General features: G+C 45.1%; 1 protein-coding gene across 2 annotated transcripts in view; it reads right to left on the reverse strand.

The window, feature by feature from the left end:
- Positions 1 to 27301, reverse strand: part of LOC142302008 (uncharacterized) — a 150987-nt gene that overhangs the window by 16988 nt on the left and 106698 nt on the right. For both annotated transcript variants that reach the window (XM_075343079.1, XM_075343078.1), the window contains exons 6-9: positions 26385 to 26551; positions 18195 to 18346; positions 9386 to 9581; positions 7333 to 7423 (exon numbers count right to left, since the gene is read on the reverse strand). In XM_075343079.1, the coding sequence (XP_075199194.1) occupies positions 7333 to 7423; positions 9386 to 9581; positions 18195 to 18346; positions 26385 to 26551 (606 nt within the window). The remainder of the gene's footprint in view (positions 1 to 7332; positions 7424 to 9385; positions 9582 to 18194; positions 18347 to 26384; positions 26552 to 27301) is intronic.

Here is a 27301-nt window from a genome sequence, read left to right on the forward strand (position 1 = left end):
GCCACTCTCAGTATTGCGGTCAGTGGGGACCGCCACTGCAGGTTGAGGGACACCTGGGGCTGATGGTGAGAGTGCAGTTAGTTGGAATAGCCTCCTGAGAGTGAGGCAAGCCCCAGGGCCCTGTGTAGGTGCGTAGTACCACAAGGCGCAGAATAACTCCACACACGCAGGATGTCTTTCAGGGGTTTTACTCACTTCAGATGGCAGGGTGAGTAACCCGGGCGTAGCTGGGATGAACCAGGCTGGAACCAGGTATCCTTCAGGCTGACTTCTGATGGTGACTACCAACTCGCCTTCCTTAGCCCTTGGTGGTTTGGGGTAACCCCGACTTTTAGTCCCTATGGGGGTCACCCAGGGAAGTTGCTGAAGCCTCACTCCCCTTCGTTTGCCGTATGCTTGTTGCCTGGGCCAGATCACTCCAGCTGCTTGCCTCCTGTGACCTATGGGCCCTAACTGTGGCTACGTGGCTGCGGCTGTTGTGGTGTTGTGGCGTGGGCTTTGAGAGCCCCACACCGGCAGGTTTAGCAAAAGAAAGCTGGATCTATCTCCGCTTCGGGATCTGCCGCCCGTTTGGGCCTGGTACTCCCTAGCAGTCTCCTTACTTCCCACTCCGTGCTCTCTCTCTAGCTGAGATGGGTTTCGGGTAGCACTCCTAGTTGACCGTTCTCCCCCGTCGGTAGCCACTGCGCGGACGCTGTCAGACTACAGCAGCCCAGGGGAAGGGGTCAGCTCTCCTCGGAGCTCCCTGGACTCTGCTCTGAACCGGCTCACATCTGGGACCTTCACTGCTGCTCCTGTCAGAGCTTCACTTTCCTGCTCCTCACTCCTCCACACTCTGCTGCAGACTGTTTACTCCTCCTTCTCTTCCCTCTTGTGCCTGCCTACGCCACCTAGCAACCAGGCTCTCTTACCACACCCCTTGAGAGGAGATGGAGGCTTTTGGCCCCCTCCACTATTCCAGTGAAGGTGAAGGCTTTTCCCCCTCCTGGGATCCCCAGGGGTCCTCTCATAGGTACATGTGTGAGACCTGATCACTATGCGCCTGTATAATCACACCTCGGTCAGCCTTCTGGATTACCTGTATTGTACTGTCCCCAGCATGGGTGCAGTACTCAGTGGTGCCTGACCACGTCAGGGGCGCCACACATGCACCACCAGCGATATTATGAAAAGGAATGACGTGTCAACCAACAACGATTTTTGACATTTTTGCAATCGTTGATCGTCGCTCCTTGGTGTCCCGCGCTGCGAAGTCGCTAACGGAGCCGGATGTGCGTCAATAACGACGTGACCCCGACGATATATCGTTAGCGATGTCGCAGCGTGTAAAGCTCCCTTAAGTCTCAATGCTGTTACGGTGAAGAATGGAGTCAATGGGACCAAGTCACCATTTGGGATTTATGGAAGCCATTAGTTTTGTCTTTTGATATTGGCTGACATTTTTTTGTGCCAAATTCTTCAACATGGCGCATGTGCTTATTAATTTGACATTAAATAAAAAATCTTCATAAACTTTGTCTTTAATGGATTTTAGTAACTTTTAATCAACAAAAAACTCTTTTTTTTTTAAATGAACCTGTCACTAGGATTTTCACCTATAACTGCGACCAAAACCAGTAAGCCTTTATGTACAGTATAGTGTGGCGCTCCTAAGGCCTCAGGCGCCACAGGGTACTGCATCTCACCCAAGGTGCAGTTTTCATCTCGAATACAGAGGAGGTACTCGCCAGTGAACCAACAATACACTAATTCAACACATAACATGGGAGCTCTTCCACTGGGACTGAACTAGGCTAGGTGCTGGGGTGGCCATCATGAGGTATGGGACCTCTTGCCCACTAGTTCAGCAACCAGTGAGGTAGAGCACCAACAGGGGAGGTTGGGAGCTATCACACACTCTACAGGAAGTTAGGAGGAGACAGCATCCGCATCATTTCGGACTCAGGAACAAACAAGGAAGGAAGCAAAGACAAGAAAAGCAAGGGGCCCGTGGTCTGGAGCTGGAGGCTCAACCAAGGTTCTTAGGAAGAAGGTGGATCCTAGGGTTTGCGAGGAGTTCAGCAGGTACCCAGAACTCGTTCCACGGCCCAGGAGCTGGGGTGGAGGGAAACCAACGAAAGGAGACGTACAGAAGGAAACACCGACCTTGACCTAAGAACTATCCGGGATCGGCTGAGGCCCATCACAGCGGGACGTGGCACACTAAGGGTAGACTGACTTCAGTGAGTAAAAAGAACCTGAACTGCGCCATCTGTGTCATCCCATGATTACAGATAGCCCCGGCATCATAGGCGACTAAACTTCCCAACATCCTTCCTGGGGAGCGCTACCTGTGGAGAGCTGAAAAAACCCAAGCTACGTCACCATCCGCCCTAGAAGAGAAAGCACCCGCAGCGGCGGCTAATAACTTGCCGCATACCACAGGTGGCGTCACGAGTAACTACTCCCATCATCCCCATCCCCATCTTTATTGACACTGACTGGGTCACGGAACTGGGCCAGGCCGTTGTGACAACCCAAACCGACACTGTCCCGGTGATGAGTAACCCCCCCAGACCCCATGGGCGCGTCAATAGCCAAGGCAACACTGTATAATATGGAAAAAAAGACCTTTATTATCTCACCTAGGAGGCAGTCCAGTCCGATTGGTATCGCTGCTCTTGGGGCTATCACCTCCTCTATCTTTTGCAGTTGCTGTCCTCCTTCCTAGCCCCATATGCATGACTCGTCCTATGTCAGCCACACAGAGTCCTCCATCGCGCTCCTGCGCATGCATACTTTGATCTTCCCTACTGAGGACAGGCCAAAGTATTGTAGTGCACATGCGTGGATGGTTTTTGACCTTTTCTCATGCCTGCACATTACAGTACTTTGCTCTGCCCTCAGCAGGGCAGATTGACGCTCACGTGTGCAGGAGCGCGATGGAGGACCCTGTGTGGCATTTGTAGGACACATCATCCACATGGAGCAGGGAAGGAGGACGGTGATGGAAGGAAGAGAGGAGGCGACGGACCGAGACCAGCAATGCTCATTAGACACGACCACCCGTAGGTGAGTTTAATAAAGATCTTGTTTTTCTACATTATACACAGCGGCCTGGGCTCTAATGTACAGTATTCTGGAACATTGTATATAAGAGATCACAGGTGGTGGCCGCAGGTTATAAGAGAAAAACCTGGAGACAGAAGTTGCACTTTTATCTACTGTTGTTATCCTCATATTGGAAAATCGCCTCAAACCTTACGCCATGCAAAGACTGTAGTGAAAAGTGGTAAAAAAATTGAAACATTTGTAAATATTCACATTTCATGTATCTGTCCAAAACATTTGTAGAAGCACAGTTTTCAAGGAAAAATCAAAACGACTTACAGGAAACCAGTCAGGTCTGATAACACCATTAACCTGCAGATATAGTATTGATTTGAGGGATAAAAATGTTATGAAGGTGCCCAGCCGCTGTGTTGAAAGTGCTGCACCCAGGGGGAAATTAACTTTATTTCTTCTGTGACCGCTGGCTTTCAGTCTAAAGCAGGCTTTGCACGCTACGATATCGCTAGCAATTGCTAGCGATATCGTACGCAAAAGCACCCGCCCCCGTCGTGCATGCGATTTTGTGTGAGCGCTGCCGCAGCGAACATTATCGCTACGGCAGCGTCACACGCACTTACCTGGTCAGCGGCATTGCTGTGACTGTCAAACAATCCCTCCCTCAAGGGGGAGGGACGTTCGGCATCACAGCGACGTCACCGCGATGTCACTAAGCGGCCGCCCAATCAAAGCGGAGGGGCGGAGATGAGCGGGACGTAACATCCCGCCCACCTTCTTCCTTCCACATTGCGGCCGGCGGCAGGTAAGGAGACGTTCCTTGCTCCTGCGGTGTCACACATAGCGATGTGTGCTGCCGCAGGAGCGATGAACAACATCGATAATCAACCATTACCGATTTTTGGTTTTTGGATGACCTCTCCATGGTGAACGATTTTCACCATTTTTGAGGTCGCTTAAGGTCGCTGGTCAGTGTCACACGCTGCAATATCGTTAATGACGCCGGATGTGCGTCACTAACAACGTGACCCCGACGATAAAACATTAACGATATCGTAGCATGTAAAGCCCCCTTTAGAGTAGTGCCTGGAGCATTTACAGTCACTACTGCCAACACAGAGAGTTGTGGCTGTATGCACACCCCGACACTGATTGACAGCCAGCCATGTACTGATACAGTGTAGTGTCGGCTGCCAATCAGTGTTGCGTGTGGATACAGCAACCGCTCTCTCTGTTGTGAGTGGTAACTGTAAATGCTTCGGCACGCCTGCATGACTGAAAGCTGGAAACAGGAGAAATAAAGTTCATTTTCTCCCAGTTCCGCACTTTCAGTAATGCTGCCAGGCATCCTCATTATGCTATTAGCCTGCAGATTATCCCTATATTTGCAGGTTACTATTGTTATCGGGCCTGACAGGTTCCCTTTAAATAAAAAGAGAGCTTAAAAAGGGGTTCAAAACATACAAAGATTAAGGTGCAAATACTAAAGAATAGTTATGGGTGAGCATTACCATGCTCGGTATTCAAAACAAGCAGGATGGACACTCGGATGGGCTGAACCAATGTACCGAGTATAATAGAAGTGAATGGGAAACTCGAGCATTTTTCCTGAAGATCTTCTGGAGAAATGCTTGGGTTTCCCATTGACTTGCATTATACTCAGTATTCAAGTATAACCCATCCAAGCTTCCCACCTGCTCATTTCAAGTACCGAGCACGCGACAATGGTAGGGCTCACTCATCACTGCTAAAGATACTAAAACGGAGCATATTAATCCAGAAAAATGGAGAAACAGCGGTAATGAATGATGAATTATGTTGGGGTAGAAAGCATCTAACCTTTAGGCAAGGAGGACATCCCCTTATTAGTGTATTTATGGATATAAGCAGTATATTAAAGTAAACCTAACAGCTGATACATGCTGTCCGATCCATGTTGTGAGGCTCAGATATTAATATATCATTAATGGGTCAAACCTTTGACATCTTTTTCTCAAACCTTAAGGGGTAACATAAGACTATTTTACAACCCCTGGCAAAAATTATGGACTCACCTGGCAAACAATAAAAAAAAATCATGAAAACATAATGTGCTAGCCAGTAACGGTTACTTTTCAAGACCAACAGCGAGAAAAATTATGGAATCAATCAATTATAAGGAAAAATTATGCAATCATGAAAAACAAACAAACAAAAGAACACTCCAATACATCACTAGTATTTTGTTGCACCACCTCTGGCTTTTATAACAGCTAGCAATCTCTGAGGCATGGACTTAATGAGTGACAAACAGTACTCTTCATCAATCTGGCTCCAACTTTCTCTGATTGCTGTTGCCAGATCAGCGTTGCAGATTGGAGCCTTGTCATGGACCATTTTCTTCAACTTCCACCAAAGATTTTCAATTGGATTGAGATCCGGAATATTTGCAGGCCATGACATTGACCTTATGTGTCTTCTTTCAAGGAATATTTCCACAGTTTTTGCTCTATAGCAAGATGCTTTATCATCTTGATAAATAACTTCATCATTCCCAAACATCCTTTCAATTGATGGGATAAGAAAAGTGTCCAAAATTTCAATGTAAACTTGGGCATTTATTGAAGATGTAATGACAGCCATCTCCTCAGTGCCTTTACTTGACATGCAACCCCATATCATCAATGACTGTGGAAATTTACATGTTCTCCTAAGGCAGTTATCTTTATAAATCTCATTGGAACGACACCAAACAAATGTTCCAGCATCCTCACCTTGCCCAATGCAGAGTCGCGATTCATCACTGAATATGACTTTCATCCAGTCATCCACACAATTGCTTTTCCTTAGCCCATTGTAACCTTGTTTGTTTTTTCTGTTTAGGTGTTAATGATGGCTTTTATTTAGCATTTCTGTATGTAAATCTCATTTCCCTTAGGCGATTTCTTACAGTTCGGTCACAGACATTGACTCCAGTTTCCTCTTATTCTTTCCTCACTTGTTTTATTTTGCATTTACTGTTTTGGAGACATATTGCTTTAAGTTTCCTGTCTTGATGCTTTGATGTCTTCCTTGGTATACCAGTATGTTTGCCTTTAACAACCTTCCCATGTTGTTTGTATTTGGTCCAGATTTTAGACACAGCTGACTGTGAACAACCAACATCTTTTGCAACATTGCGTGATGATTTACCCTCTTTTAAGAGTTTGATAATTCTCTCGTTTGTTTCAATTGACATCTCTCGTGTTGGAGCCATGATTCATGTCAGTCCACTTGGTGCAACAGCTCTCCAAGGTGTGATCACTCCTTTTTAGATGCAGACTAACGAGCTGATTTTATTTGATGCAGATGTTAGTTTTGGGAATGAAAATTTACAGGGTTATTCCATAATTTTTACCTCCTAATTGAGTGATTCCATAATTTTCCCCCTGTTTGGTCATGAAAAGTAACCATTACTGGCTAGCAGATTATGTTTTAATTATTTTTTTTTAGTGTTTCTTAAAGCCAGAAAGTTGCCATTTGAAATGAGTTTAATTTTGTGCCAGCTCTGTGATCTGCTTTTTTTAAACAAAAGTAAACAACTGAATGAACATCCTTAGAGCTAGGTGAGTCCATCATTTTTGCCAGGGGTTGTATATATATATCTTATGAAACTAAGGACTGACAAGTAGGTAGTTGCTAACTACCTGCCTGTTCTGCCCGGTGCCGGTTCAGACGTCTCCTGCTGGTGATTCTGCTACTTTGTTTGACCTCACATTAGCAGATCCTCTCTTCCTCTTCCACTTGGTTCTGTAGAATGGTGATACTGCCAAAGTCATGCTGATTGACAGCCGTCTCTCCGCTGCCTAACTGCAGTTAGCATGACATAGGCAGTAATGCTGTCAACAGAGCAGAGAAGAAGAAAAGCAGCTGCTCGATCAACATGATGTCACCAAAAGCCATAGAATCGCTGGCAGGAGCCAACCGTGACTACTCTGAGCCGGTAAAGATCGATGCTGGGCAGAACAGGCAAATAGCAAATATGAGATCTGTAGGCATCCGACACCCGGTAATCTAACTGATCAGCTAAAATCTCCAGATATGGTGCACGCACAGGACTAAACACAGCAGCCCCATTGTTTATGTCTGGCAAAGGCTGGATCAGAAATAAGTTAATTGGTGGGGTATCAGGGACATGTTCCTAGCTTAGAAAGCCCCCTTAAATTTGCTTTTCAATAATATTCCTAAGCCTTTTTCGATTTTATTTTTACACAGAGTTTTCCTATCTGGTAGAATAAATCAGACATTAAAATGATATGACAAACCCACCTTACTAAAGTCTTACATCCGCATACTGCAAAGATCACAAGAACAATCACCGATGACAGAACCAGAATGCTCAGCATAATAATACTTGGTACTAGAAAAACAAATAGAAAATTAGAGGGAAAAAAAAATCACAAAAAAACCCTCAAAAAGTTCTAAGAAACCAAAGCTATTATTGGAGAAAATTCAAACTTTTGCTAATGATCTAATATCAGACTTCTCAGTACATCCAGATTGTTTATCAGGTGGTTTTCATAACAGATCTTCTTGTAGGTTCCTCAGACAACTCCACTGCATTCAGCTCCCCATCAGGGAATCTGACATATTTGAAGGGAATTCTAAGCTTGGTTGGTTTTGCACGCTAGGTTTTCTGTCCACAGATAACCACCTCATGGGCATGTATGAGGTAATTATGTTAGGATAGGAGATCTGTTAGGGGTGCTTCACACACAGCGAGCTCACTGCCGAGATCGCTGCTGAGTCACGCTTTTTGTGACGCAGCAGAGACCTCATTAGCGATCTCGCTGTGTGTGACACTGAGCAGCGATCTGGCCCCTGCTGCGAGATCGCTGCTCGTTACACACAGCCCTGGTTCGTTTTCTTCAAAGGCGCTCTCCCGCTGTGACACACAGATCGCTGTGTGTGACAGCGAGAGAGCGACAAATGAAGCGAGCAGGGAGCAGGAGCCGGCATCTGGCAGCTGAGGTAAGCTTGTAACCAAGATAAACATCGGGTAACCAAGGTGGTTACCCGATATTTACCTTAGTTACCAGCCTCTGCAGCTCTCACGCTGCCTGTGCTGCCGGCTCCGGCTCTCTGCACATGTAGCTGCTGTACACATCGGGTTAATTAACCCGATGTGTACAGCAGCTAGGAGAGCAAGGAGCCAGCGCTAAGCAGTGTGCGCGGCTCCCTGCTCTCTGCACATGTAGCTGCATTACACATCGGGTTAATTAACCCGATGTGTACTGTAGCTAGGAGAGCAAGGAGCCAGCGCTCAGTGTGCGCGGCTCCCTGCTCCCTGCACACACAGCTAAGCGGTGTGCGCTGGTAACTAATGTAAACATCGGGTAACCATACCCGATGTTTACCTTAGTTACCAGTCTCCGCAGCTTCCAGACGGCGGCTCCGTGCAAGCGCAGCGTCGCTTGCACGTCGCTGCTGGCTGGGGGCTGTTCACTGGTCGCTGGTGAGATCTGCCTGTTTGACAGCTCACCAGCGACCATGTAGCGATGCAGCAGCGATCCTGACCAGGTCAGATCGCTGGTCGGATCGCTGCTGCATCGCTAAGTGTGAAGGTACCCTAAGTTGGGCCTAGTATTATAATGCGAGCATGGTTTTTGTTTCATCTAGCCTCAAGCAGGGGTGTAATTTTGTGTAGGTTTGTATTTTAGGTATGGTGCTCTGTATATTCTGTGTATTCCTTGTGTGTACATGTCCTGTTTGCAGGTTAGTCACCCCCTGCCGGGCTTTTGTCCATAAGTCTGCGGGAGGGGGCCTGGGATCCACCTAAACTCTCTGCTTACCTGGAGGATTATTCAGTCTGGCTGAGTAGGAGAAGAGACAAGCATGAAGATTCATCCTCTGGGGGAGAAGCTGCGGCTACAGGCAAACCAGAAAGCCGTTGATAAACCATGATTTACCCTGGAAAAGGACTGCTGGAGGATTGTGACTGATCCACGGAACATTTATCCCATTATTAGACTATTTTACCCTCTGTGTGGTGGATTATTTTAAAGACCATCTGATTTTGCTTGGAATAAAAGTTCTTTGGATCGTTTATTCATCTCTTGCTCTGCTGATTGTGTGATATTAGAGAAGGACCCCCATGACAAGGGGCTTCTCCAAAAGAGTCAATTACAAAGGGATACCTTCACTGACAAATAGGGTTATGGGTCACAGGACAGCTTTATCCACTCACAATTAGAAGAGATAAACTATACATTGTTGGTGTTTCTGCATACATAAAGTACATAGGATACCATGTAATTTGGCTTTGAGTTGGAATATTAGTTGAGAGCAAGCAATGTTAAGAAAAGTGAGGTAATGAAGGTACCTGATTTGGTGTGAAAAGTCTGCACATTGCTCCATTCACTCCAAGGCCCCTGGTAGTAGTCATCTGGATGTTCCTCACCTAACCGTACTCGTACCTTCACAGAGTAATTACTACTAGGTTGAAGCTGTACTCCCAAATTGAGCTCAATAAAGTCATTAGTTTGTAGTTTGGCATCACCTGGGCAGTCGAAAGCAACCTGTCAGCGAATAAAAATGTCATTATTGTTAGACGTTATGTTCAAACAACGTAATAGACAATGTAAGTATTTCCTCACACCTTCCCCAGAGGAAATCTTGACCTTCGAAACGCATGTTGTGTAAGGACTATTTTTCCAGTTAGTCCTAAGACACACGGCGAGAAAAACGGTGCGAGTGGAAAACATACAACACTCGGACCAATTTTAGCCTGTTTGTCAGCGCACATGAGCGATTATTTTCTCAGCCCTAATCGGACAGCATGCTGTGATTGTGATGCGAGACTCTTTCTCTCGCACCCATTCAAGTATATGGGGTGAGAGGGAAAAAAAAAAAAAAAAAAATCGCACTGCACTCGCGGTACACCGGTGTACCGCAAGTGCAGAGCGAGAATCGCAATAGCCGGCTACGGAGGAGAGAGGGAGATAAATCCCTCCATCCCCTTCGCAGAGCCGGCCCGCCCCCTGCAGCTGAGGTCTGTTCGCACAGTCGGACCTCAGTCGCAGGGATACTAGCATAACACTTGGCTCCCACTGTACTGCCAGCGTGAGCCGATTGTCATTCGAGGATCACACTAGTACCCCGTCTGGCCCAGGCCTCAGTATCATCACAGCAGCAGGAATAGGAAGTGTATACTGTGAGGCTTATATACAGTACAGACCAAAAGTTTGGACACACCTTCTCATTCAAAGAGTTTTCTTTATTTTCATGACTCAACACATGTGGAATGAAATACTTCACAAAAAAGTGAAACATCTGAAAATATGTCTTATGTTCTAGGTTCTTCAAAGTAGCCACCTTTTGCTTTGATTACTGCTTTACACACTAGCAATACATTTTTTATTAATGATGGTATTTTGCCAATTATAACACCTGCTATTGACTAATAAAAATATTTGCATATTAATGGTAGATATCAATTTACATGTTGGTAGGTCTTGTATGAGCACCTCTGTATTGGTTGTATATCACACTATGGTGTTTTTTCTCTTTTTATCTGATCTAATAAAAACTTATGTGTTTTGCATCAAAGGACATTTGATTGTGTTTTTTGATTTTTGTTTCTCATATATACATACACGCTATATATATATATATATATATATATATATATATATATATATATATGTATATACATAATATGCATATAACGAGAGAGTGGCAGATTGCTATATGTGGGGCTGTATAGATAAAGACCAGTCAGAGAGCCCTTGATGACTCCTGTCCACCACCAAAAGCTCCTCCAATTGGCACATGAACATCTGAAGTGGACCAGGGAGCAATGAAAAAATGTATGATCTGATTAATATTAGTCTCTACATCATGGCGATGGTTGTGTGCATCCTAGTAAAAATGTGGCACTGGGGTGAACTATGGAAAAAGGCAAGATTCGGGGTCTTTGTAATGGGCAATGTTCTGCTAAAAAGTCTAGTCTGATACAAGGAGATCTTATCTCACAATGTACAGGGCTTAATGCCGTAATAACCATCAATACACCTCTTTAACCCTTATCAGCACCCTGAGATTGTGATTGAATAGTCCTGTTGGTTGCCAGAAAAGTCCAGTACCGGCCTTATGCGGGCGTCACACGGTATGATCTATCGTGCAATTGCATGAGTGATCGTACCCGCCCCCATCGTTTGTGAGTCACGGGCAATTAGTTAGTTAGTCGTTAAACCCCCGTCACACGTACTTACCTCCCGGACGACCTCGCTGTGGGCGGCGAACGTCCACTTCCTGAAGGTAGGGGGATGATCGGCGTCACAACGACGTCACACAGCGGCCGGCCAATAGAAGCGGAGGGGCGGAGATGAGCGGGATGTAAACATCCCGCCCACCTCCTTCCTTCCGCATTGCTGTCGGGGCGCAGGTAAGCTGTGTTCATCGTTCCCGGGGAGCGATGTGTGCTACCCCGGGTACGATGAACAATCAGCGCAAAGTAGAATAAACAATTTTTTAAAAATGAGTAACGTGTAAACGATTTGCGATTCGTAACCAATTTGCGATCGTTTACAGACGCTCGTAGGTGTCCAATGGGACGACGTCGCAAAAGATCCCGGATGTGCGTCACGAAAACCGTGACCCCAACGACATATCGCACAACAGATCGTCTAGTGTGACGCCCGCATTAGAGTCTGCCAGTTATAGTGGCCTGTTCAGCTGTTAGCAACATTTTAGTGCTAAATTTTTCATTCCTTTCATTCGACTTTGTGTTAATTCCTGAAAACCACCTGAGGGGTTAACAAACTACCTGTCTGCAATTTTGAATATGTTGAAGGGTGCTTTTTTTTTAAAATGGTGTCATTTTTGGGGGTTTAACAATATATAGATTCTCCAAAGTGAATTCAATAATGAATTGGTTTTGGAAATTTCCTTGAAAAATTGATGATAAATTTTGAAAACTTCTATCATCCTACCAACCCCCCCCAAACATTAGATAAATGGTGTTGATCTAAGGCAGACATAAGGTAAATGTTATTAAAGAGAACCTGTCAGGTCAAAAAAGGATTCTGACTAGAGTTGAGCGCGGTTCGCGGTTCGAGGTTCTCCAGTTCGGGGCTCGAGTGATTTTGGGGGCTGTTCTAGATCGAACTAGAACTCGAGCTTTTTGCATAAGCTCGATAGTTCTAGACACGTTCGAGAACGGTTCTGGCAGCATAAAGCAGGGCTTTTTACAGCTACAGTGTGCAGGAGCCATCGCTGGCAGCCTGCCACAAGCTGGTAACCAAGATAAACATCGGGTATCCAAGCAAAGCGCTTTGGTTAGTAACCCGATGTTTATCCTAGTTACGTGCAGGAAGCCGACACTTCCCCGCTCAGCTCGCTCCACCCCCTCCTGCCCGCGGCATGTACACACGTACACACACACACACACACACACACACACACACACACACACACACATGGTCCCGCTCGGCTTACCTGCGGTGATGAAGTCCCGCCATCCCGACCTCAGCGCTGTCACTGTCCTCCATGGCCGCCGCTTGTCACATCACCTTCTCTCGCTTCCGACCCGAGACTGACTAGCGGTGACGTCACGGGCCTCTCGCGATACTTGGCTGTGAAGGCGGCGGTCATTGAACTCAGTGACAGGTGCTGTCGGCAGTGCTGGAGATCAGCGCAGGTAATGTACCTCGCTGACAGCAGCACTTGTCATCCCCTGCAGTGACCTGGGCTGACCCATTGATGTTAGCTCAGGTCACTGCATTGCTCTCCCAGCCAATGGGGAACATTCTGCTCTTCATTGACTGGGACAGTGTGGATCGTCATGGCAACCCCTTGGATTACACCAGACCTGGATTTGTTTTTCTTTCTAATAAATTGGTTAAAGAGGGAATGTTTTGGGGAGTGTTTTTTCAAATAAAAATGTGTTTGTCGTCTATTTTTTTTTATTACTGACTGGGTTGGTGATGTCGGGTATCTGATAGACGCCTGACCTCACCAACCCCAGGGCTTGATGCCAGGTGACATTACACATCTGGTATTAACCCCATATATTACCCCGTTTGCCACCGCACCAGGGTGCGGGATGAGCTGGGGCGAAGCACCAGGATTGGCGCATCTAATGGATGCGCCACTTCTGGGGCGGCTGCGGCCTGCTATTTTTAGGCTGGGGAGAGTCCAATAACCATGGACCTCCCTAGTCTGAGAATATCAGACCCCAGCTGTCTGCTTTACCTTGGCTGGTGATCCAATTTTAGGGGGGACCCCTACGTGTTTTTTTTTTTAATTATTTATTTAATTTAAAATAACAGCGTGGGGTGCCCTCAGTTTTGGATTACCAGCCAAGGTGAGGTTGCCAGCTGTGGTCTGCAGGCTGCAGCCGTCTGCTTTACCCTAGCTGGCTACAAAACTAGGGGGAACCCTACGTAATTTTTTTTTTTTCATTTTTTTGGCTAAATACAAAGCTAAGCACCCCTTAGTGCCACATGACAGAAAAGACTGATATGAAGTGTACAAGCACAGGAAAATCACCAGAGCGCTCTACGCTGTGAAAAGCAGTAGAAAATGGCACTGGAGTGAACATGTGACCGCCTCATGTAGGATGAAGCTATGGATCCTGGGTAAATTTATGCATTTACCCTCCTTCAGTTTTTTTGCAGTACACAAAAAAAACGGAAGGCACACGGATGACAAACAGATGACATACGGACCGTCTACGGAATGGAAACGGATGCCACATGGATGCACCCGTGAAAAAAAAACGGACTGTTTTTTGCAGACCGCAAAAATGGATCAGTCGTGTTAATGTAGCCTTATACTGATCTGCCGTTTATAAACAGCAGGCAGAAATAAGTGAATAACGCCCCCCGGCGTCAGAAAATCTCCGGGGTTTCAGGGCTAGCTAAGACACTGGAGATCATGATTCAGGACGGTTTTTCCGGTCCCCGTTCACGTGATCACAGGTATACACCGTACACCGATGATCACGTTACAGTAAATGACAGCGCCGGTAAAAAATTATTTATCTCCCATCTGGCATGAACAAACACTTCTTCTCCACTTCTTCTCCACTTCTCCACTTTTTCTCCACTTCTTCTCCACTTCTCCACTTTTTCTCCACTTTTTCTCCACTTTTTCTCCACCTTTTCTCCACCTTTTCTCCACTTTTTCTCCACCTTTTCTCCACTTTTTCTCCACTTTTTCTCCACCTTTTCTCCACCTTTTCTCCACTTTTTCTCCACCTTTTCTCCACCTTTTCTCCACCTTTTCTCCACTTTTTCTCCACTTTTTCTCCATTTTTTCTCCACTTTTTCTCCATTTTTTCTCCATTTTTTCCTCCACTTTTTCTCCACTTTTTCTCCACTTTTTCTCCACTTTTTCTCCACCTTTTCTCCACTTTTTCTCCACTTTTTCTCCACCTTTTCTCTATTTTTTCTCCATTTTTTTTCCACCTTTTCTCCACTTTTTCTCCACTTTTTCTACATTTTTTCTCCACTTTTTCTCCACTTTTTCTCCATTTTTTCTCCACTTTTTCTCCACTTTTTCTCCATTTTTTCTACATTTTTTCTCCACTTTTTCTCCACTTTCTCTCCATTTTTTCTCCACTTTTTCTACATTTTTTCTCCACTTTTTCTCCACTTTTTCTACATTTTTTCTACATTTTTTCTCCACTTTTTCTCCACTTTTTCTCCACTTTTTCTCCACTTTTTCTCCACTTTTTCTCCACTTTTTCTCCGTTCTTTTTCTCCGTTCTTTTTCTATGGTCGGTCTACCCATTAGCTCTGCCATGCATAGTGTAGCTCTACACCTACTGCACATGTTACTTTATGATTTACATCTCTTTCGTACCAGAGCTGTCTAAGCCTACTCTGACCCCATATTTGTCATTACTATATTGTCCTTGTACTGTATTATGACATTTGTATCATGTGTTTCATTTCTTGCTGTGTTGCAATTTTTTTGCTGCATCCCAATTGTACCTCTACATTGTTCGAGTTTATGTTATTGTTCTCTCACTCTTATGTGATACTGATTATTGTCATTTTTCATGATTACATGCAGATAAGTCCAATCTGATGAAGGCTCAGGCCGAAACGTCATTTGTAACTTGTTTTGGACAAAAACATATATGCTTATGAAAAAAAAAAATTTCTTAATACGGACTGTGTCTGTAATATGTCTGTCTGTATGGAGAAGAGCAGACAGCAGCTGCAGAACTACAAGGCTCAGCATACTCCATCCAGGATTGTATGCAGAAGTTTTTTGCCCACCAAAAAAATGACGTGGGCTTCGCCATATTTTTGTATGCTAGCCAGGTACAGCAGGCAGCCACGGGCTGCCTCCAACCCCCAGTTGCCTATTTGTACCCAGCTGGGAACCAAAAATATAGGGAAGCCCTTTTTTTTTAATTATTTCACTTATTTCATGAAATAATTAAAAAACAAATGACGTGGGCTTCGCCCCATTTTTGTGTCCAGCCAGGTACAACTAGACAGCTGGGGATTGGAATCCGCAGCACAGGTTAGCCCGAGGTTTCTGGACGCCTCTGCTGCGAATTTCAGTCCGCAGCCATCCCAGAAAATGGCGCTCACATAGAAGCGCCATCATCTGGCGCTGTATCCAACTCTTCCAACAGCCCTGGAGCCGGGTGGCTTGTTGGGTAATCATGAGTTAATACTGGCTTTGTTTTACTAGCCAGTATTAAGCCAGAGATTCTTAATGTCAGGCACGTTTGACCCGGCCATTAAGAATCTCTAATAAAGGGTTAAAAAAAAGACACCACACAGAGAAAAAAATACTTTAATAGAAATAAATACACAGACACATTAGAGACTCCATCTTTATTACCCCCTGTCAGCCCTCCACGATCCTGCTCTTCTGTCTTTCTCGTTCAACAAATGCAGCTCTGCTACATCACTGCTGCATGGGGGAAGACGCTGCTTCCCGTGGAGCATTCACTCCGTGAAAGCTGCACGAGAAGCAGCGTGCAGCCTTCACTCCGTGAGTGATCAGTGCTGCTAGCGGTAACGCTGACAGACGCGTTGCCATAGCAACGGTGCTCCCGGAGCCGCGGTTAGCGGTGACGTCACCGCTAACTGCGTTGCTATGGCAACGGTGATCTCCGTTAATGACCGGCTGTGTCAGCCGGTCCCTAACGGAATGGGGAGTCGACCGTGTGCTAGAGCATGTCGCCGGTACACGGCGATACACAAATGTGCACCGTGTACCGGAGAGATGCACTCGCAGGTCCTACATGACGCGTCATAGTCATGTGACCAGTCTGTAGCCAATGAGATAATAGCCACGTGACTGGTCACATGGCTATTTTAACGTCACGATAGGTCCTGCATCACTGCTTGCAGTGCCGGTCACCGGGAGGATTCAGCGATCATCGGATGGAATAGCGGCAGGAGACAGAGTGTAGGAGGGATCGCGGGGACCGGTAAGTGTTATGTCAATGTTTATTAACTGTTTGTGTACATTTATCATGCATTTTTATGTGTTTGGGATTGCCTCCCATTATAGGCTATTGGTTCGAGTTTGGTTCGTCGAACGTTCGACGAACCGAACTCGAACGAGACCTCCGTTCGGCGAACCGACCTCGAGCCGAACCGCGACCGGTTCGCTCATCTCTAATTCTGACCTACAAGCAGGAGCCTGTGTGAGCTGCCAACCCCTTCCTACCCATCCCTGCGTTGTTATATTAGGTAATATGAAAGTAATAAAATAAGGTTTTATTACTTTCATATGTCCTATGTAAATGACAGGGTCTCTAGCCTCATGGGCATCACGTTGCCCTGTGGGCGTCCACATGCTTTCCATAGTATCACGCCCCTGTGGGCGTAACACCATGGATTTACATCAGCGACGTGACCATCGCTACTTCAGAATTTCGCGCGTGCGTGCTTACCATTCTCCCCGCCTCATCCTGGTGTTTGGTGTCGGCTTCTGATGCACACTGCACATGCTCAGAAGATGCCTGTGGTTCCGGTCATGCGCAGTGCGCATCAGAAGCCAGGAAGCAAGCGCCAGGATGAGAAGGCGTCGAGAATGGTAAGCACGCACGTGAGTTTGTGAAGGAGCAGACGTGATGTCGCTCATGTAAATCCATGGTATCCTGCCCACAGGGGCGTGATACCATGGAAAGCATGTAGACGCCCACAGGGCGATGAGACGCCCATGGGGCTAGAGACCTATGCTATTTACTTAGGACATATGAAAGTAATAAAACATTACTTTATTACTTTTATATTACACAATATAACAACACAGGGATGGGTAGGAAGAGGTTAGCAGCTTAAACAGGCTCCTGCTTGTAGGTCAGAACGCTTTTTTGACCTCACAGGTTCCCTTTAACTATTCTGTGTGATATGACTATCTGGAATAAATGTATAAACCTTCAAAGTTCAAAAATGGATAATTTTTGGACATTTTTGTAAATTTCTGATATTTTTATAAATAAATGCAAAACATAATGATCTAAGTTTACCACTATCATAAAGTATAATGTGTCACATAAAAACAATCTGAGCAGCTGCAGGGTGGAGTTGGCTTCACCAACTGAAAGGAATTACACAACATGACATACAGTATTGGCGCTGTTACACGGGACGATATATCGTGCGATCGCACCCACCCACGTCGTTTGTGCGTCAATTAGTTGCCCGTGGCGCACAAACTCGGTAACAACCTTCACACGTACTTACCTCCCGGACGACCTCGCTGTGGGCGGCGAACATCCTCTTCCTGATGGGGGAGGGACGTTCGGCGTCACAGCGACGTCACAAAGAGGCCGGCCAATAGAAGCGGAGGGGCGGAGATGAGCGGGACATAACATCCCGCCCACCTCCTTCCTTCCGCATTGCCGGTGGGACGCAGGCAAGCTGTGTTCGTCGTTCTCAGGGTGTCACACGTAGCGATGTGTGCTGCTCCGGGAACGATGAACAACCGGCGCAGAGAAGGGACGATATTATGAAAATGAACATCGTGTCAATGAGCAACGATAAGGTGAGTATTTTTGCTCGGTCACAGTCGTTCGGTGGTGTCACACGCTACGATATCTCTAACAATGCCGGATGTGCGTCACAAACTCTGTGACCCCGCCGGCTTATCGTTAGATATATCGTCCCATGTAACGAGGCCTTATCTGCTCTTCACTTAATCCTACCAACCTTTTTTGGCTTCATGTCATTTTCTTTCCAGTAACAAACTTCATAATTGTTTTTAAAATATTCCTTTATAATTGCATTCTTTTTCCAGCTGATTTCAAAGGTTTTTCCTTCAGTTTTTTCTTCAACGATGAGGCCCCTGGGTGGCAGTTTAACTATGGGAAAGTAAAAGTAAAAAGGTATGTATGTATATTTAGGCTACCATAGAATATAAACTGTTTGTTGATAGCTGTATATAATTTTTAGATACAGATATGAAGCAGTATGTAGAAGATTTCTTTATATATGTGTCTATCCTTAATTTTTCTTGAATTTTGTAAAAGGGATTGTGCCACCTGGGACATTTAAGGTTTATGTCATAAAAGTTTCATGAGACCCCATCCATCTTGAGAATCAAATGTTGGCACGATTTTTACCAATTATAAGAGGTGGTCACTAGAGATGAGCGGTGCCGTCGAGGTTCGGTTTGCCAGCAGCAAATGAGCCTGAAGTCACTGATTGGCAGTGTGAGTCTCTGCCCACATACAGCCAGCCATAAGCAGATCACTTCCAGGGAAGGGTGGGCCGGCTTTTTCAAACTTTTCATTTTGTTGCACGTTACATGTGATCACGCTGTTGTTACCCCCAGTGTGCACCATTCAAACACTGCAAGCAGCTCGCACAGGGCCGAGCACCAAGCCTACCTAAGCATAGCTTTGCTCGTGTGAGATTGGTTCACACATAAGGCATCCAAAAATTTGGTCTTCGGTTCGAAAACTGAACCTCAGGTTTTTGGGTCCCATGTAGACATTAATGGAAAAAGATGCTCCGACAAGCAGTTTTTGCTTCTGGGAGATAGATGTGGGTTGGAGTGGTATATATGCCATGAGTTTCAAAGATGAGATGACTAGTGATGAGCGCGTACTATCATGCTTGGGTGCTCAGTTTTCATAACGAGCAGTTGGATGATTGAATGTGCAGAGTATAATGAAAGTCAATGGGAAACTCAAGCATTTTTCTGGAAGCACATAGTACTCACTCATCACCAGAGATGACCTCTTTAGCAATTCCAATTCAACACCAAACAAACTCAATATACACTGTGTGTAGAATTATTAGGCAAATGACTATTTTGATCACATGATACTTTTTATACATGTTGTCCTACTCCAAGCTGTATAGGCTTGAGAGCTAACTATCAATTAAGTAAATCAGGTGATGTGCATCTCTGTAATGAGAAGGGGTGTGGTGTAATGACATTAACACCCTATATAAGGGGTGCATACTTCTTAGGAAACTTCCTTTCCTTTGGCAAAATGGGTCAGAAGAGAGATTTGACGGGCTCTGAAAAGACCAAAATTGTGAGATGTCTTGCAGAGGGATGCAGCAGTCTTGAAATTGACAAAGTTCAAGCGTGATCACCGAACAATCCAGCGTTTCATGGCAAATAGCCAACAGGGTCGCAAGAAGCGTGTTGGGCAAAACAGGCGCAAAATAACTGCCCATGAATTGAGGAAAATCAAGCGTGAAGCTGCCAAGATGCCATTTGCCACCAGTTTGGCCATATTTCAGAGCTGCAACGTTACTGGAGTATCAAGAAGCACAAGGTGTGCCAAACTCAGGGACATGGCCAAGGTAAGGAAGGCTGAAAAACTACCACCTTTGAACAAAAAACAGAAGATAAAACGTCAAGACTGGGCCAAGAAATATCTTAAGACTGATTTTTCAAAGGTTTTATGGACTGATGAAATGAGAGTGAGTCTTGATAGGCCAGATGGATGGGCCAGAGCCTGGATCAGTAATGGGCAGAGAGCTCCACTCCAACTCAGACGCCAGCAAGGCGGAGGTGGGGTACTGGTATGGGCTGGCATCATCAAAGATGAACTTATGGGACCTTTTCGGGTTGAGGATGGAGTGAAGCTCAACTCCCAAATCTACTGCCAGTTTCTGGAAGACAACTTGTTCAAGCGTGGTACAGGAAGACAAGTCAGTATCGTTAAAAAAAAACATGATTTTCATGCAGGACAATGCACCATTACATGCATCCAACTACACCACAGCGTGGCTGGCCAGTAAAAGTCTAAATGATGAAAAAATAATGACATGGCCCCCTTGTTCGCCTGATCTGAACCTCATAGAGAACCTGTGGTCCATCATAAAATCTGAGATCTACCGGGAGGGAAAACAGTCCACCTCTCGGAACAGTGTCTGGAGGCTGTGGTGGCTGCTGCACGCAATGTTGATCATAAACAGATCAAGCAACTGACAGAATCTATGGATGGTCGGCTGCTGAGTGTCATCATAAAGAAAGGTGGCTATATTGGTCACTAATTTTTTGGGGTTTTGTTTTTGCATATCAGAAATGTTTATTTCTAAATTTTGTGGCAGTTATATTGGTTTCCCTGGTGAAAATAAACAAGTGAGATGGGAATATATTTGGTTTTTATTAAGTTGCCTAATAATTCTGCACAGTAATAGTTACCTGCACAAACAGATATCCTCCTAAGATAGCCAAATCTAAAAAAAACAACTCCAACTTCCAAAAAAAGGCATTGTATATGGATGTCATATGAATGCTAAACAAGAGAAAAATAATCGCACATTCGCATAAAATAAGGAATACTAACTGGATTTCACTTATCCAACATTTCTGGATGATAATTGGACCAATTATTTTTTACGCAGATGTGAGTAAACCCTAAGATATAGTCTAGTTTATTAGTGTACTCGATTCACTGTGGATAAAGACACAATTATACCAGCTTCCGCCAGCATCGTCACAAGGTTTTTTGTTTTTGTTTTTGGGTTGATATGCACATGTCTAACCAAAGCACATGCATTTCTGATACACAGAACCCGTCTAATTCCTGAGCAGTATGATGGCTGGATATTACCATCTTTTTTGTACTTGTGAATAATTGTACGTACAAATAAATGAGACACCTTCAAGCATCTGGAAATTGCACCCAAGGATGAACCAGACTTGTGCAAGTCCACAATTCTCTTCCTGAGATCTTGACTGATTTCTTTTGAGTTTGACATGATGTTACACAAAGCAGCAGTGTGTTTTGCATGTTCATGAAAATACATCTACAGGTGTGTCTCTAATTAACTCAGATGTTGTCAATAAACCTATCAGAAGCTTCCAAAGACATGACATCATCATATGAGGTGTCACATATTGTTTAAAAGCATAGTAGTCTAAAGGGCCATTTACACGCTGTGACATCACTAACGATATATCGTCGGGGTCACGGTGTTTGTGGCGCACATCCGGCGCAGTTAGCGACATCGCAGCATGTGACAGACAGGAGCGACTTTAAACAATTGCAAAAGAGACAAAAATCATTGGTATATGAGAGGTTTTTCATATACCAAAAATTATTGTCTGGTAAGTAGCGATGTTGTTCCTCGTTCCAGCGGCATCACACATCGCTATGTGTGACACCGCAGGAGCAACAAACATCTCCTTACCTCCGTCCACCGGCAATGAGGAAGGAAGGAGGTGGGCGGCATGCTCCGGCTGCTCATCTCCGCCCCTCCTCTGCTATTGGATGGCTGCCGTGTGACGTCGCTGTGACGCCGCACGAACCGCCCTCTTAGAAAGGAGGCGGATCGCTGGCCAGAGCGACGTTGCAGGGCAGGTAAGTCCGTGTGACGGGTGTTAGCGATGTTGAGCGCCACGGACAGCAATTTGCCCGTGTTGCACAACCGACGGGGGCGGGTACGCTTGCTAGCGATATCAGTACCGATATCGCAGCGTGTAAAGTACCCTTTAGTGAGGGGGCTCAAACACGCGGCCCGCCAGTCTGATTTATGCGGCCCGCAGACACACAGTGCAGAACACTTGATATTTGCCCTCCACTGCCTCCAGTCATTTAGTGGTCACCAGCCTAACTTTCACATTGCAGCTGCGGCCGCCGCACGCCCGCATTGGAGACGCCCCCGGGAGAAGCAATCAAAGGCGGCGTTCAATCAGATGTCAGGGCGAACCAATCAACAGCGGCGTTCAACTCGAGCTCAGCAGCGCGACCCGAGCAGCGCTGACGTCAGCTGCTTTGCCGGCGGGTGCAGCGGAAGGAACAAGAGCATTGGGCACGTTAGAACGTTTGTGGTGTCTGTGTGGTGTGTGTGTGTGTGTCTGATGATGATGAGTGTGTGTGTGTGTGTGTGTGTGTATGATGATGGCTGTGTGTGTGTGGATGATGATGATGGCTGTGTGTGTGTGTGTGTGGATGATGATGGCTGTGTGTGTGTGGATGATGATAATGGCTGTGTGTGTGTGTGTGTGTGTGTATGATGATGGCTGTGTGTGTGGATGATGATGATGGCTGTGTGTGTGTGTGTGTGTGTGTGTATGATGATGATGATGGCTGTGTGTGTGGATGATGATGATGGCTGTGTGTGTGGATGATGATGGCTGTGTGTGTGTGTGTGTGTGTGTGTGTGTGTGTGTGATGATGGCTGTGTGTGTGTGTGTGGATGATGATGGCTGTGTGTGTGTGTGTGTATGATGATGGTTGTGTGTGTGTGTGTGGATGATGATGGCTGTGTGTGTGGATGGTGATGATGGCTGTATGTGTGTGTGGATGATGATAATTGTGTATGTGTGTGTGGATAATGATGGCTGTGTGTGTGGATGATGATGGCTGTGTGTGTGTGTGGATGATGATGATGATGGCTGTGTGTTGATGATGATGATGATGGCTGTGTGTGTGTGTGTTGATGGTGATGATGGCTGTATGTGTGTGTGGATGATGATGATGGCTGTGTATTGATGATGATGATGACTGTGTGTGTTGATGGTGATGATGATGGCTGTATGTGTGTGTAGATGATGATGGCTGTGTGTGTTGATGGTGATGATGATTGTGTGTGTGTGTGGATGATGATGGCTGTGTGTGTGTGTGTGTGTGTGTGTGGATGATGATGATGGCTGTGCGTGTGTGTGTGTATGATGATGGCTGTGTGTGTGTGTGTGTGTGTGGATGATGATGGCTGTGTGTGTGGATGGTGATGATGATGGCTGTATGTGTGTGTGGATGATGATAATTGTGTATGTGTGTGTGGATGATGATGGCTGTGTGTGTGGATGATGATGGCTGTGTGTGTGTGGATGATGATGGCTGTGTGTTGATGATGATGATGATGGCTGTGTGTGTTGATGGTGATGATGATGGCTGTGTGTGTGTGTGTGTGTGTGGTGTGTGTGTGTGTGGTGTGTGTGTGTGTGTGTGTGTGTGTGTGTATGATTATGATGGCTGTGTGTGTTGATGGTGATGATGGCTGTATGTGTGTGTGGATGATGATGGCTGTGTGTGTTGATGGTAATGATGATGGCTGTATGTGTGTGTGGGTGATGATGATGGCTGTGTGTTGATGATCATGATGGCTGTGTATGTTGATGGTGATGATGATGGCTGTATGTGTGTATGGATGATGATGATGGCTGTGTGCTGATGATGATGATGGCTGTGTGTGTTGATTGTGATGATGACTGTATGTGTGTGTGGATGGTGATGGCTGTGTGTGTGTTGATGGTGATGATGGCTGTGTGTGTTGATGGTGATGATGATTGTGTATGTGTGTGTGTGGATGATGATGGCTGTGTGTGTGGATGATGATGATGGCTGTGTGTGTGTGTGTGTGGATGATGATGATGATGGGGGAGTGTGTGTGTGTGTGTGTGTGTGTGTGATGATGATGATGATGGCTGTGTGTGTGGATGGTGATGATGGCTGTATGTGTGTGGATGATGATAATTGTGTATGTGTGTGTGGATGATGATGACTGTGTGTGTGTGGATGATGATGATGATGGCTGTGTGTTGATGATGATGATGATGGCTGTGTGTGTTGATGGTGATGATGATGGCTGTATATGTGTGTGGATGATGATGATGGCTGTGTGTTGATGGTGATGATGATGGCTGTGTGTATGTGTGGATGATGATGATGATGGCTGTGTGTTGATGATGATGATAGCGGTGGTGGCTGTGTGTGACTGATGATGGTGATGGTGGCTGTGTGAAACTGATCATGATGATGTCAGTGGTGGCTGTGTGTGACTGATGATTATGATGATGGCGGTGGTGGCTGTGTGTGACTGATGATTATGATGATGGCGGTGGTGGCTGTGTGTGACTGATGATGATGATGATGGCGGTGGTGGCTGTGTGTGACTGATGATTATGATGATGGCGGTGGTGGCTGTGTGTGACTGATGATGATGATGGCGGTGGTGGCTGTGTGTGACTGAAGATGATGATGGTGGTGGTGGTGGCTGTGTGCGACTGATGATGATGATGATGGCGGTAGTGGCTGTGTGTGACTGATGGTGGTGGTGGTGACTGTGTGCGACTGATGATGGCAGTGGTGGCTGTGTGTGACTGATGATGATGATGGTGGTGGCTGTGTATGACTGATGTTGATCATGGTAGTGGCTGTGTGTGACTGATGATGATGGTGGTGGCTGTGTGACTGATGATGATCGTGGTGGTGGCTGTGTGTGACTGATGATGATGGTGGTGGCTGTGTGTGACTGATGATGATCGTGGTGGTGGCTGTTTGTGAGTGACGATGATGATGATGACGATGGCTGTGTATGATGATGATGTTGGCTGTGTGTGTGTGTATAATGATGATGATGATTGACGTGTGTGTTTGCATAATGATGATGGTGGCTGTGTGTGTATGATGATGATAAAAATGATTTGGATGATGATGGTGACTGGAAGACCGGAAAATGTTACTTTCGGTCTCAGCCTTCTTGTCGGTCTGGACAGACGCTCATCTGTTCAGAGTGATGAAGCTGAGCTGACATTGGCTTTGGACTACGTCAGAAGGACGTTTTTTTTTTTCTTCTAAAAAAGATGGAGTCCCTAAATGTGTTTGTTTAATTTCTAATAAAAATATTTTTCTCTGTGTTGTGTTTTTTTACTGTTTACTAGAAATTCATGGTGGTCACATCTAATTTGACATGACGCCATGAATTTCGGGTTTACTACCAGCTGAAAATACAAAGCTGGTATTAACCCCATTATTACCCAGCGTGCCACTGCCACAAGGGACGCTGGAAGAGCCAGGTAAAGCACCTGGAAATGGTGCTGTGATGAATGCGCCATTTCCAGGGGAGGTTGTGGGCTGCGATTTTCAGCGTGGGGGGGCCCAAAATGCTTTGGCCTTACTACGCTGAGAATCCCAGCCCTCAGCTGTCTGGTTTTACCTGGCTGGTGATCAAAATATGTCATTATTTAATTAAAAAACAATTGGGCTTCTCTGTATTTTGATTCCCAGCTAAGGTAAAGCCAGGCAGCAGGGGGTGGCAGCTCATAGCTGTCTGCTTTATCTGCGCTGAGAATCAAAAATACTGCGGAGCACTATGTCATTTTTTTTATGTATTTCTTTTTACACTACTATGTGTGACAGACCCAACAGCCAATCACGGATGCTGTGACAGAGAATGAGTGTCTGTGCTTGGCTGTTGGAATAACCTGGAATCTGCTTATACATTTTGATGCTGATGCCAATCACAGATGCCCACTCTCTTTGACAAATAAATAATATAAAAAAAATGACGTTTCGCTTCACGGTATTTTTGATTCTCAGCGCATACTAATGTAGCATTGTTATAATAGTTGAAATAATTGATTAACAATTATATTGTATTGTATTAAATTTGAAAGGAATGCGGCCCTCTGCCCTACATTTTTTTTATGTGCGGCCCACTTACTCTGACGAGTTTGAGACCCCTGCTTTAGTGTATGTAAACTTTTGACATTGCAAAAAGTAATAAAAATGCCTTAAAACATTCTCTCTCTCATGATTTTGGCATTTGGCAAATATAAGTAATTTTGGTTCCTAATTGACCTGAAACATGAGAGGTTTATTCTGATTTCATGTTGGATAGTGAGAGAAACCTGCAGATGTGTCTTTTTAGATAGTGGATGGAAACTTCTGTTTTCAAAAGTATTGAATGTGGTCAAGGATTTTATGTCTGTTTTTTGGTACAAATTTGGAAGAATTTCTGGAGTAGTTATCATAGTAAATTTACCCCAATATAAGGCCTTGTTACTAGACGTGTAAGCTGCAGCTCCTCCAATTTCATTCACAAGGTATCGCCTATCAAAGCACAATCCTAAATATTTTTTTGGTGTTATGAAAGTGGATTCATTCAGCTAATAAAGTAACCCAACAAATTCACTTTATAACTTACTGTTTTTCCAGACTTTAAAACTTTTATAAGAGTTTTCTGGATCCGTGGGTCTCACCCGGATATTGCGCAGCTGCATGGAAATGTTCGGATGACCAGCTGTAAAGTTACAGGAGCAGGAAAGGTGCGCAGGGACCTCCAGCCAACATCTTGGCTGACAAGCTTCCTCTCTATAAAAGAAAAAAATAAATTGAAAAATTTCAGTTCAATCAACTTGAAAACTTACAATATTTGACAATGGTCAATATTAGCTATTTAACCCCTTCATTCAGCCTGCCATACATGTAAGGTGGCGGTGTATGGAGCATGCAAATATTCTCTACAAGACAACTGCCAGCTGAAATAAAAAGCCAACATCTGACCGAAAAGCAGCACTTGGTGATACCGCCGTTGGTTGTTTAACTATTTAAATGCCACTGTTGATCACTGACAGCGGTATTTAAAGAGCGTAATTGCATGCATCAGCACTCGATGGCCACATGCAAAACGATCACAGGGTACTAGTGGCTTACTGTAACAGTAAGCCATATGGGGCATTACCAGTGTGAGCCATATTATGACTGACAGTCTGAACATGTCTCAAACTGGTAATGCGTCCTTTCACTTAAAATAAACTCTGGAGGCAGATTCTCAGGGAGATCTATGACCGCCCATACATCTTAACATTTCATTTACATATTAAGAAAAACATGTATTTCTCTGGAATAAGACCAAATCACAGATAACAAGGTATCATTTTATTTAACTTTCTATACCTACATGCCCATAAAAGTGGCATAGGAGCGTTTAACCTACAGACAGATTCAATTTAAGGTTAATCTCAAAGTCAGGGAAAATGTACAAGTGCATCTCAATACATTAGAATATCACCAAAAAATTAATTTTTTTCAGCAAATTCAATCCAAAAAAGAAATGCATAT

This window comes from Anomaloglossus baeobatrachus, chromosome 4 (assembly GCF_048569485.1).
Source record: "Anomaloglossus baeobatrachus isolate aAnoBae1 chromosome 4, aAnoBae1.hap1, whole genome shotgun sequence".
Classification (NCBI taxonomy): Eukaryota; Metazoa; Chordata; class Amphibia; order Anura; family Aromobatidae; genus Anomaloglossus; species Anomaloglossus baeobatrachus.